Here is a 12,676-nt window from a genome sequence, read left to right on the forward strand (position 1 = left end):
CACGGAACTGAATGGCTTTAGTCTTCCCTGAGATCTCATAATTCCTAGCTAGGTCAAAAAAATTCTCCCAAGAAGACACCTGCTCTTGAAAGTTCTTGGTAGAGGGTGGAGGGGGAGGGAAATGCAGAAAAGTATATAGGAACCAAATTTGTGGGGCCTGGAGTGTCATCATCCTAGGAATATGCACTTTTCACCCTGAAGACAGTAGGAAAGCTTTGAAGACTTTGGAGTCAGATGGTGGTGGGCAGAGTGAGCTGGAGCCAAAAGACAGCCGAATCCTGGGGCAGGTGGTGGTCAGCGTTGCTGGTGGGTTTTGGAGGACAGACTGAAACCACAGGAAGCACTGGGAACCTAGGGCTTCCTCGTAGGGCAGTCACCTCTTTCCTGAGGCTCCACCAGCTGCAGAGGGAGAAGCTGGCTGGCGCCGTGGCCACCTCACTTCAATTTTAAAAGTCTGAGTATCCAAGGATGTTGCAAGGACTGTATCACTGGGTCCATTCAACTCATCTCTCTCCCCTCTATCCATTTCATGAACATCCATTCTCCCATTCAAGTTGGGAGACCTTGACCTGTGGGCTATGAAATTCTATACTGAGGGAAATTGCAAAGGAAATAGAAGGCCCCATGGCTTTTTGCCACTAGGCAGAGCTTGTCTAAGAGCACATCATTCTTTACAAACAAAACAAAACAGGCCTAAGAAAACACTTCATTGAGATTGGATTGGATTGGATTGGATTGGATTGGAAATCTGTTCATCAAAATGATTGACAGTTGAATAGGGTGGACCAATCCAGCCCATTGGCTTTGTTCCCTGAAGGTTCTCACATAGGCTCCTTAGCTAACCAAGCCCCACTATTTTCCTGACCCATAGTAGATGCTGAGTTGCCTCACCCCCCCGCCCCGCCCTGTCTCTGCAGTACCTGAGCCTCTAGTGCCTCTAGATAGAAAAGTTCTTTGATGGGAGTAGGCATTTGGTCTTCTTTTCCTTTTATAAGCCCCTACAACACTAAAGTAATGCTCTGCACATGGCTAGGCTTTTAAAATATATTTCCTTGATAGCTCAGCTCAAAATGATTCTTGGCTCTACCTATCATTAAGAGGGGGTAGGGGCGATTTGTCCCTTGGCTTTTCACTTTGAAAAATCTTGCCAAACAACCTTAGGGAGCATATACAGGTGATCAATAAATGCTGCTTAAATTAAATTTCTACAATGTGCCAGTTCAGCAAAATTTGGAATAACCGTAAGGTCCAGATGTTCTAGACTCTGAGAACACACAGATACATAGGAGGGCCCCTGCCCTTAAGCAGACCTCAGTCTAAGTTACTAAAACTCTGCGTGGCCATCATGTATGTGTAGAATGATCAAAAAAGCAACCTCAAGGCCAAAATGAGGTCAGCATAGCACAAGAGCTGAAAATACACCCCCTATACCCACCTGGAGCAGACAAGAAACCATTAGTCCACTGGTTTTATTATCACCTAAACTTAGATATTTAAAAACAACTTGATTAAGGAAGGCAAGGCTTCTCACATTTGCATTGTTTAAACACCAGAGCCCAGTGGAGCACGTGTTTGTGTTCACGCTCATTTACCCAGAAGTCGAGGTCTTCTAGCCTGGTGACAGCTGTTCATCTTTGCCCCAGTGGTGGAGGTGGTGGCATTGTGTGCTGGTATCACAAGACTGCACCAAGTTTCCTGATATTAATCCTTCATTGGAGGGCATTTCCTGGCAGACTTCCCATGCCAAACATATTTTAATGAGGAGTGCCCTGGCTCTGCCTGCTCCAGAAGTTACTCATTTCACCCTGTGGGTGGTTTTATTTAGGGGAGAGGAACCGCAGAGGGAGGGATGCATTTTGAAAAGAACAAATCAGTTGTTTGTGGTCGGGTTCTGTTTATTAGCACACAAACTGGTAGTTCCTGGAGAGAAGGCACCAGAGAGCTGAATTCCACAGTGTCCTTGTCGAGCCTTCCGAGCGTAGTGTTTCTCGCACCCAGCCCCGTGACCTTGAAAAGGAAACGAAAAACATCGAAGTTGACACCCCTGGTATCTGGGTAGGTAAGAGGCAATGTGCAAAGCTGTCTTTGAAGCCTCTCTTATCTAATAGGGACAGAGGTTGCAGAGCATCAGTCTACCGTGCCCTTTGGTCAGAGGCAAATGCTCATTTACTCTTGCGACTAGAACACATGGAAATGGGCCCCTGTGTCCTGCTTAGAAGGACCAAAAAATCCAAATGGGGGCTTCTCATTTAAGATCCACATAATCCTAGGATTATCATCCAAAGCTGCATCTGTGAGGACAAGCAGCTACTATCTTAGACTCAAGTGGGTGTCCACATGTTCGTGGTTTCTCTTCTATTGCCTCTTCTGTGTTTATTAAGTAGACACTGACTCAAGATCCACGCCAAGTCTTGACCGCTGTGCAGCTCCACCCTCAGTCCTCCTGCAGGACCCATGTTGAAAAAATGTTCATTTTCCTTAGGCTTCAGCTCACCATGCTTGAGGTCTGAAGACCTCTGGGGGAAGGTATTCAAGAGTCTCTTGAAAGGTGAGACTCAGGGATCTTCTAGGTAAAGTTCTTTGATACAGACTTGCAGCTTATGACTTCCCAAGGGCCGCAGGGAGCCCTCAGAGCTTTGCCAGGTTGGGGCCTGCCTTCTGGTATGAAAGACAAGTTGTACACGGTCCGGAGGTGAGAAACCAGAGCCTGTGTCACCCTGGGTGACCTGTCCGTTGCCATCACTAACAATGGGGTAGTGAATGGTGAGCAGTGGCTGCATCTACTAGGATGACTCAGATTAGGACCCGAGGGGGGGCTCTTAACGTTTCTGCTGACCACACTGTGAGGACTTTGTCTCGGCTCTGCAACACTAACTGCCCTTGAAACTCCAGCCCAAGGGCAGTGAAGAGCACCACAGTGCAAGGGGAGTGTGAGCTTTGGGGTCATACAGTTCAGGGTTCACATTCTAGCTCTGCCCTTGAGCAAGTCACTTAACCCTTTAGAGTTTTCCTGTCCTCATCTGTAAAATGGTTTGTTTAAACCTAAGCACCGATTCAGAGCAAACGACAACAGCGACTGAAATAATATAGCTGGACTCTGCTCCCATTCCCTCCTCCCCCAGGAGTCTTCCGACTGTGGTCTCATCCCCATGCCATCTCTGGCAAGGACAGCCACACCATGAAGGCTGGTGATGATAACTACCTCATGCAAATATAGTTTCTGTTATACTTGCACTTGTATTTCCTCGTTGAATTTGTGTGACAGGGCTGGAAAAGGGTGGAGTCAGGACCTGAATCCAAGCTTTGGGCCACCAGCCCAACTCCCCTTCCACTACCCCACACAGCAACACCCCACTCTGCCCCACAGCCTCATCTTCCTACAAGGAACAACACAGGAGCCGAAAGTTTCCAAAGTCTGCATGTTGTTCCAGGAAGCTTGGGGATGGAGGGCAGAGATGAGGCACACACACCTGCAAAAAAGGAAAAAAGGACACTTGTAATCACAAGAAGGACTCTTAGCAGCCATGCAGTGCTCCAGCTGAGAGGTCTCCACCCCTGGAGGACAGTCTAAAGCCGGGGAATGAGATCCTAGGTGCTTTAGGAACCTGCAGCAAAGAGGAGACATAAGGACGTTCTTAAGTAGTTCAGCTGCTCCAGCAAGCGTGGGGCCCAAGGCCACAGGCATTTGTCTGATTACCTTCCCAAGGCTTGTGAGGGTCACTGTGTTTTATCTAAAAATAAAGGAGATTTCCAAATGAGTACTGTCCCAGCAAAACATCGGCTTGTGCCAGGTGGTGGTTCTGAGACAGCTCGCACCGCTCACTCTCCCCAGCTCCCACGTGTGTCGTGGGCTTTACCAATTCCAGTTGTGTTTGCTTCCACTTAGCGGCCCAGATAATCCAAGCTCCCTGTCCCAGGGCCAGACCCAAGGAGGGAAATGAGGGGGCAGAAGAGACTCCCCCCTGAGAAATGTGGTTAGGAGGGTCCTACCGGACTTAGAGCCCTGGAGTGTCCATTTCTCAACCTGTGGAGAACTATCCGCACCCTGGAGCCGGTGCCTCCCCCTGTGTCAGGACCACAGATGTGGGCCCTGGTAGTGCCGCTTGTTCATAGCCAACTCAATCATCTCTTTTTCAGGAAGAGAGAGGGAGAAAGAGGGGGAAAGGGAGAGGGAGCAAAGAAGGGAGGGAGAAAGATACAACCAGGAAAAAAGAAAGACAAGAAAAGAAACAAGATTTTTTTTAAAAAAGCAAAGAGCAAACTCCTTTTCCTCTAACCCCTCAGGAATTCTCTTGGGGGCAGCCAGCTGGTTTACCAGTGGCTCTCTTGCTCTTTGCAGATTCTGAGTATACATTTCCCTTTAAGACTGGTTGTCTGCAGAGCAGGGGAAACAAACCAGAACCCCCCATAAATCAATAGAGGTCACTGCCAAGAGCTTTGTACACTTGCTGTCCCTGGCAGTGATAAACTCATTGCATTTGGGAACTGGCCAAAGACCCTGGGTCCTATCTTAATTCTCATTCCCAGAAAAACCTCAGAGCTCCATTCACCCACCCCTTTTACTGTCTTTGTGTTTCCAAGACAAAGCTGGCGAGGAGGAAGGAACAGAGTTCCATAACTGGGTACATCAAAGGCTCCATTTCTTTGCTTGGGGGAGGAGAGGAGGGTGGAGGAGTCTAGGGTCTGTAGACTGTGGGAAAGGAAGGCCCAGACCAGGGGGGCCTGGAGTCACTGCCCTGCAGGGGGCACAGGAGATCTGCAGAGGTTTCTGGATTCTGTCTTTCTCAGACCATGCCCTGCATCTGCTATTGTTGCTTTGGTTGGTTGTTCCCTCATAGGGTCATTTGAGACTGTCCTGGTGATGGCCAAGGGCTAGCAACAGGGCTGGCAGAGTATGGTCACCTCATGCAACCCACCTTCAACAGGTCATGTTCTCTCTACTTTCTTCCCACATCACTGCCATCTTGGTTCTGGCTTTGCAGTTGGCCGTGTGGCCTGGGGAGGACAGCAGTGGTGCCCAAACTGCTCCTCTGGCCCCCATCACTGCCCCTCCGGGGGAGTAGACCGCCACTGTCTGCTGCTTCCTCCTCCCTGCCCGTGGATCGCCCTTTTTGCTCTGGTTGACCAAACTATACAGCAGCAAGACTGCACCGTCCCACCCTCAATTTCCATGTCCATCTGCTAAGATCTTCCTACCTTGATTAGGACCCTTCTGGTTGATAGACAAGAATTCCCCACCTCTGGCAGCATAGGTCATCCCATTTACACCCATTCACAACACTCTCTACTTATACTTCTTTGTGGCCTTTAGCTCAAATATGCCCCATGTTTACACAAGCAGTGTGCACCCCTGCTAATGGGAATGGGCCCACTGCAAGGAGTCAAACACAATTAAATAGCAGCTAGGGTCTGAGACGACTTGGACAGCAGCAGTCAATGACCTTTGCGCATCAGTCGTGCCTACTAGAATCTAAGCTTTACAGCAGCAGGGACCTCGTCTGTCTTTTCAGGTTGTAATCAATGCCTGACACCGTGTCTGGCACCTACTAGACACTCAATAAATAATTGCTGAATATTTTTGTGATTAAATGTGTAGGCATCTGCTTTATCCTGCTCTTTTTTAATTGATACATTCTTTCTTTTAATGAGCTAGGCTTTTCCTGCCCATGATGAAGCTGGAAGAATTAACTGGATTGGGGGTGGAATTCTTTGCCAAGGCCAGCAAGGTTGGGCTAGGAGAAGCTTCCTTACTGCTTTGGGGGTAATGGGGTATTTTGTGAGATACACCTGGGAATTTAGATTCCTCTGAGGAGTCAGAACAAGGAGCAGGGCCCTGTGGCCTCAGACAGGGGTGTGGAGAAGGTCTGGGCATGACTGGCAGGCCTCTCCAGATGACCCAGGAGCCACCTGGCTGTGTTGGCCAGACAGAAGTGATGCCTGAGGCGAGAATAAGGAGACAGTGAGTCATTTTTACTCTGGGTTAACATTTTCGCCTAAGATTTAAACATTAGGACCATTTAAAGAGACAAAAAATGCAAACAAAGACCATGATGGCCCTCAGTCTGGGCTCTGAGACCATTAGGGATGGGCCAAGAGAGATGGTCTCCCTGAACTTCTTGGGAGCTGAGTGTGACCCCCACTCCCCTTCCCTACAGAGAGCAGGAATCGATCCGGTCGTAAACCAAAACAAGTATCGAGCCTGCAAACTTGCTGAACCTTAGATTCAAACAAACATTTCAGTGAACCAAGAAACAATGTGAGTTCCACTAATAATTGACCCTGGGTTGGATGCTATGCATATATGAGATAAAAACATATTGTTCCCTTGAGGAACTTAAAACGAGAGTGGGTTGGATTTTTGTCTGAAATTTGCAGAGAAACACTTGGTGAGGCATGTTCTCACTAAATGTATTAAATCAGAACACATCTGGACTATCAAAGTAGGCTCCGATCCAAGCCACTATTTAATTTTGCTTGGCTCCTTGCAGTGAGCTCATTCCCATTAGTAGGGTTGCACCCTGCTCGTGTGAATATGAGGAAGAATGAAGCTGATGCCAAAGTAGGCCTGCTTATGGTCCAACCGAAGATGGGCGGAGAGAGATTCACATGTGGCTCAGGGGTTTCTTGCTTTCTGCTTTCACTTTCTTCTGTGGTGGGGAGGGAAAGGGTCTTGGTAAGCCTTTGTCATGCCCCAGCTTCCCTGAGATGCGCCAGCAGTCTGGCCAGGTATCTCTAAAATGTACCTTACCCCCCACCCCCCACCAGGAAGAGTACCCAAGGAAGAGGTCCTTCATGACCAGTCCAGTGCTCAGCTGAGCACTGTTTCCTCACTGACCAGCTCTCCATTCTCCCGGGCACTGGGGCTCTTATTGAACTTCAGAGGATGAACTATGTGTGGACATCAGGGAAGACACTTGCTTACCAGGCCAGCCTCTGCCTACCAATCCCACCTCCCTCCTCACAGGTCCTCTCTTGGAACAGCCAGGCTTCCCTGTGCAGCTGAGCTGTATTCCATTTCAACTGATAAGTAACCCTTTTTCAGTGGACAGACTCCCTCTTTTAATGAACCAGGCTTTCTCTGCCCTTCGTGAGGACAGATCTTTTCAGAAAGGACCAGGAGGCAATAGGGATTAGCTGGAAGTCACGGGTGAAATTTGTTGCCCAGGCCAGAATGTAAATAGCTCCAGGAGCGCAGGAGAAGGGAAGGCGGCATGCCACAGCATCTGCCCTCCTGGATGGGAGCCTCAGGAACATAAGCCTCAGGAGCCACATCTGCCCGTGTGCCCCATGCTCTGGTTCCCAGGGCACCCTTCCAGGATGAGATGGTGGCCTTGACATAACAACTGACCCAATTGTATCATTGCACGTGGCGTTTTTGTTTTATTAAACTTTTTATTCTAAGGTGCTGCTCGACTCACATGCAGCTGAAAGAAAGAATGCAGAGATAGACCATTTGTCCAGTCGTCCCGAGCAGTAACTCCTGCAGGGCTACAGCACGACGGCATGGCCATGACAGGGACATTGCCACCACACCCACTGGCTCTACCAGATTTCCCACTTTTGCTTGTACTCGTGTACAATGTGCGTGTATTAGGTTATGTACAACTCGATCACATGTGTAAGATGTGTCCATATACCGAGCTCTTCCACCACCACAAGAATCCTTCCCATTTTCTTTTAACCACACCTCCCTCCCCTCTCCTTATTCTCCCATCCCTAACCTCTGGCAACCACTAATCTGTTGTCAGTTTCTATAAATTGTCATTTGGAGAATGTGACATCAACGGACTCATGCAGTATGTAGCCTTCTGGGGCGTTTTCACTCATTGTAACTCCCTAAGATTCACTCAAGTGGTTGGGTGCACCAATAGTTTGTCCCTTCTTATTGCTCTGCCTGTGGTTTAGTTATGAAGCAATACTGCTCCCTAACTTGGCACCAAGGACATGATCCTCAAAGATCTTTTATTCTAAGAGATAAGATATGTTTTGTTTGGTGTTTCTGAGTGGGACTAAACAAAACAAAAATATGGTGCAAGTTTCCCTAGGTACACACAAGCATACCTCGGTCTGTTTGTTTCTTTCCTAAAACAGTGGCTGGTTGGGTGGTAATTCTCTTTTAGAATCAGCTGACCATTCCTTCTTGTGTCCTCTGCCTCCTCCCTCCCCAGGAGCACATCTACAAGCTGATGAAGAGTGACAGCTATGCCCGCTTCCTCCGGTCGAATGCTTACCAGGACTTGCTGCTGGCCAAGAAGAAGGTATCTTTGGGAAGGGCAGGCTTGCCTTTCTTAGCACTGTCGATCCTCGCCTGCTGCTTGCTGCTGGTGTGAAATAAGAATATCCTCCCTTGGGTTTATTTACTTTCTCTTTTCTCCTTTCCCTCCTCCATCTGCTCCCACTCCAATGGAAGACAGTTAGGATGGTCACCACCCCAAGGTCCTTGGTGTGGCATCCTCTCTCCACATGCTCATTACCTCCATCTGCGCGTTCCGCCCACAGCAGGGAGTGTGACCAAACACTAAGGCCCCAGTGGCTCAGTCAGGAGTACTGGGCTGCCAGGGCCACCAGTGAGTCCCTGAGGAAACTAGACAAAGCCCCTCACTACAAAGTCCAGCCTTCACCCCGTAGACTGTCTCTCCCTGACCAGCTCAGAGATGAGGAGGACGCAAGGATTGGGGCAGCCCCCTCACTGGATAGAAAACCTTGTAGGTGTCCAGGGGGCCACTGGGCTCCTGAAGTCATCACTGGGATTGTTCTGTCCTTGACACCCACTCCCTCTCCCTCACCCACTCCACAGTGTTCATGTTCTCTTTCAATTAAGTCACCACATCCCAGCTCCTTCCCCCTCCTCTACTAGCCCTTGGCACCTGGATTGTGGGGCCCAGGGACCCTCAGCATGCAGATGGTGAGGGGTGACTAAAGCAGGGGTGAACTCAGCTGGGTTCCTGGGAGGAGGGAACAGCTGGGAGGGGCATGGGGGCTGGGAAAGGACAGGCAGGGGAGATGGTCCATGATTCCAGTATGCCTGCAAACCCTCTGCACTTTTCAGCTCTGATCTGAGGCCCACATGTGGTTAAGTGTGTCTCTCCTTGCACCAAATTCCATGACTTCCATGCCATGCCACTCAAGGAACATAAGCATCTTCATCCTTTCTTCTCCCCGCTCAGCCTTCCATCCCCAGGCCCCAAGCATGTGACTGTCCATCAACATGCTCTCTGTTGGGCTGCCTCTCAGCCATGCAGCCTTCTCTCTCTGTGTACTGTCTACCTTGTGTGCCAGGACCCTGTCTGCATATCTGGTTGGTACCACGTAACTCCAGAGTCTCAATGAGCATTTACAGTCTGCTCTCCTACCCTTAGGGAGCCCTGAGGACATCCCTGGTAGTCTGAAAAGCGGTAAAGGACTTCTGGGGTACCCAGATGGTCAGAAACGCAGCTTTCTTGGTTGCCTGTACCCCCTTTCATCAGGTGTCATTACTTTGATGGAAAATGTGAGTCTTGGCCTCTTACCAGTTCTCTTGCAAGAGGATGGAGGTGGAGGAGCTCCGATGGAGGGAGCTGATACTCCCATAAATGTCTTTGATGCCCATTTTTTCAAGGAAGGTTGTGGAGACTTTTGGTATCTCCAGCCCAAATCTCACAGGAGAACGTCAAAGTAAGTGTTTCTTATTTCTTGTGGCTCAAGACTCTGAACTGACCCCAATTTGGGGAAATTTGGAGGCTCTAGTCGTCTGACCAACCTGGGCCTGTCTACACATGCAGAAGCCAGAGGCCATGCTGTCTCCCTGTGGGTTTGAGCACTAAGAGGAAAGGCAGCCCAGCTCAGGGTGGCGGGGCTGACATACCTGTGCCCCCAGGTCCTCCCATAAGAGGATAGAAAACCTCATAGGTTCCAATGGGGCCATCAGAGGTCACTTGAACAAGGAAGGAACTCGTGGCCTCCCTGTGAAATGTTACAAATGAAATTCATTAGAAACATCCTCCCAGCCTCCAAATTAAGGGACGTTCTTGTGACAGAAAGCCCTCGCAGATGCCGGCAGTTGTTTCCAAAACCAGTGGCAAAACCTACTTTTTCCCCCATTTCTCCCTGAGAGCCTCCAGGTGTGGACTGGATTTGTAATTCAGCACTTTCAGGTAGGCCTAGAGCAACTTCTGACTTCAGGGTTACCATGTGATATGAATATCCAGGTCACTAGAGGTATGTGAGAGTCACAACCTCCTGCTGAGAGAGGGGATATGAATGGGCCTCACTTTTCTGCTGAGCGAGGCCCCTGATGGGTCTGGGGACACAGCCTTCTGATCCTCATCCCTGACTCACCTTCTGTGCTAGTACCTCCAATGAAAAGGTTAGTCACTTTGATGTGCCACGTTCCCAAGGGGCAAGTGAGCTGAGTTTTGACGGCTCCTCCAGGACAATATACTACCAGTGACAGCGATTGTCCATGGCAGCTCGGAGGGGCTGTGCAAGACAGAGAAACTTGACTGAGTCAGTGCTGATGGCTCCCCTCTGCGAGCCACAACTCTTGGGCACAAGAATGGTAGGCACAGAATGCTAGCTGCAGGGCCTGGCACCAGCCTGCCACAAGCTAAGTGCACGCCCCCCAAGGCTGCCTGCTGTGTTGAAACTGAGTTCTGCCATCCCCAGAGTGGAGACTTGGTGTGGTGCTCAGGGCCCAGTGTGGATCCTTTGGTCCCTTGTGCAATGAGAGAGATGAGCCTGGCTCTGCAGTGCTGGGTAGTTTATGTTGTGTTTCCTTCTGCAACATCCTGTCTTCGGGCAGCCAGCTGAGGGGAAGGGGGCATGACTGCCGAGGGCTCCCTCTGATCTGTCCACGGACAGATGGCCACCCTTTGCCTGCCCCTCTGCTCCCAGCACATCCTGCTCACCCACAGACACCTGGCTGCTTCTTTAGCTCCCTATTTTCCATTATTTGCCGTGTGTGTGTGTGTATGTGTGTATCCATGTGAGTGTATATTCTCTCCAAATTTCCCAGTCTTGGGCTCAGAGCCCTGGGACAAGGCTCTAGGACAAACAAGCAGGTATTGGGGGTGTGATTTTCTCCCCACAATCCTTGAAGAAGCAGGAAACTTGGGAAGAGGGTCAGTTGCACATCAATCACACCTGTTCCTCCTGTGGTAACAGTGAGCAGCTGGCCCTAGGGCGCACCCAAGGGCTTTGCCTCCTCTTGCCCCAGCTGGGGGCCCCTCAGCTAAGAGTTCCCAGGACGGTTCCTAAACCTCCTGCAGCCTGCCATGAGTACACCTTGGAAGGGGTCACCTGCCTAGGTACTGAGAGAGCATTTTCTTTCCAGAACATTCCTTCTGAAGCCCAAGACCCTTTGAAAAGGACATGGGTAGACCTTCCTTACTCTAAGGATGCAGAATGAGAACCACTGGGGGCCATTAGCGAGTTACCGAAATTAGTAAACTTTCTAGCAGCATCTGGGTAGAAAAATCTGAGAGAGTTATAACCTTCAGCCACTTCTTGAATTCCCATCAGCATCCCCCACACACCTGCAGGCCCTGAAAGTTAATCTGCTCTGTGTCCCCACTGGGGGTCCCCAGGTGGCTGCCTGTGGTCTCAGGGACCAGAGGCTCCCCGTGCACAGCCACTAGGGGCCCCTGCCACGGGCAGTGCCAATGGGAAGCCATGAGCAGGCAGCTCGGAGAGCTGAGGACGATGAATGCCTGTCCCCGCACCCCCCAGAAGCACACACCCCTCTCCTCACTGTTCCAAGGAGGAAGCATCATTTCCTGTGGGCTCCTTTTTTCCTGTCTCTCCCACTGACCCTATCATACAGCGCTGGCTGCTTCTTTTTCCTGTTTTTTGCGCCCTGTTTCGCTTCTTTGTTCATTAGCTGCCACTGTGCTGTTTGGAAACCACGTGTAAGCTGAAGATTTTTTTTTTCTGTATTTTTCTCCCTACCTCTTTTTTGTTTGTTTGTTTTTCCTAAAGCCAGAAAGTGAGCAAGGTCGTAGAACTTCCTTAGAAAAGTTCACTCGCAGTGTGGTAAGTTCAGCTGGTTTTGTTCCCTCACATTTCTTTTGTTTTTCTCATTTTCTCAGTTCCCCTTTGTTGTCATTTCCTTCGGGGTGGGAGGGAGTCCAGTGCTTCACCCCTCAACACATCCCTTTTCTTTTGCAAGTGTCTGCAGCTTCACTTCTAGGGATGGATTTGCAAAAGACCGGGCAGCTCCCTCTGCAGAAGGTGCATACGCGACTGCCCAGCCTCCAGCTTCAAATTTGACCTTCAGGTCTGAGTCCGGAGGCTGCGCAGTCTGTGCATCTTCTGCAGTGCCCCAGGGAGAAGGCCATCGAAATGTCTCATGAAATAAATTGGCTCAGAACCATAGCACATCTAAAAAATATTTTCCAAATTTCCCTCTGTGAACTCTGGCAGTCACATGGGAGCGGGTCGCAAGCTGATGCTGCTGTGTAGGCGGCTTTTGTGTGTGCAGGAGGCGGCCATGCTGCATGGGATTTGGCGATGTGGTCTAGCTGGAGTGTGTTAGTGGCCTCTGCATGAGTCACAGCCCTTGTCAGCCTCATTCGCATAGTGTGACAGGGAGAGGACGACAGGTAGCCCTGGGTAAAGGGAGAAGCAAGTCCCTGTGCTGTTGCTGTGCTCTCAGGAGCTAGGCCTTGAGGAAGTCACAACAGGCCACAGGTTCACTGTC

At 49.9% G+C, this 12,676-nt stretch overlaps 1 protein-coding gene across 14 annotated transcripts in view; it reads left to right on the top strand.

The window, feature by feature from the left end:
* RGS6 (regulator of G protein signaling 6) overlaps nucleotides 1-12,676 on the top strand; it is a 464,787-nt gene that overhangs the window by 429,712 nt on the left and 22,399 nt on the right. For 9 of the 14 annotated variants that reach the window (XM_045201344.3, XM_053927871.2, XM_053927873.2 and 6 more), the window contains 2 exons: nucleotides 8,169-8,258; nucleotides 11,956-12,009. In XM_045201344.3, coding sequence (XP_045057279.2) covers nucleotides 8,169-8,258; nucleotides 11,956-12,009 — 144 coding nt within the window. The remainder of the gene's footprint in view (nucleotides 1-8,168; nucleotides 8,259-11,955; nucleotides 12,010-12,676) is intronic. The other 5 variants (XR_011651449.1, XM_053927876.2, XM_053927878.2 and 2 more) reach the window with 2 other exon arrangements.

Source organism: Desmodus rotundus, chromosome 7 (genome assembly GCF_022682495.2).
Source record: "Desmodus rotundus isolate HL8 chromosome 7, HLdesRot8A.1, whole genome shotgun sequence".
Classification (NCBI taxonomy): Eukaryota; Metazoa; Chordata; class Mammalia; order Chiroptera; family Phyllostomidae; genus Desmodus; species Desmodus rotundus.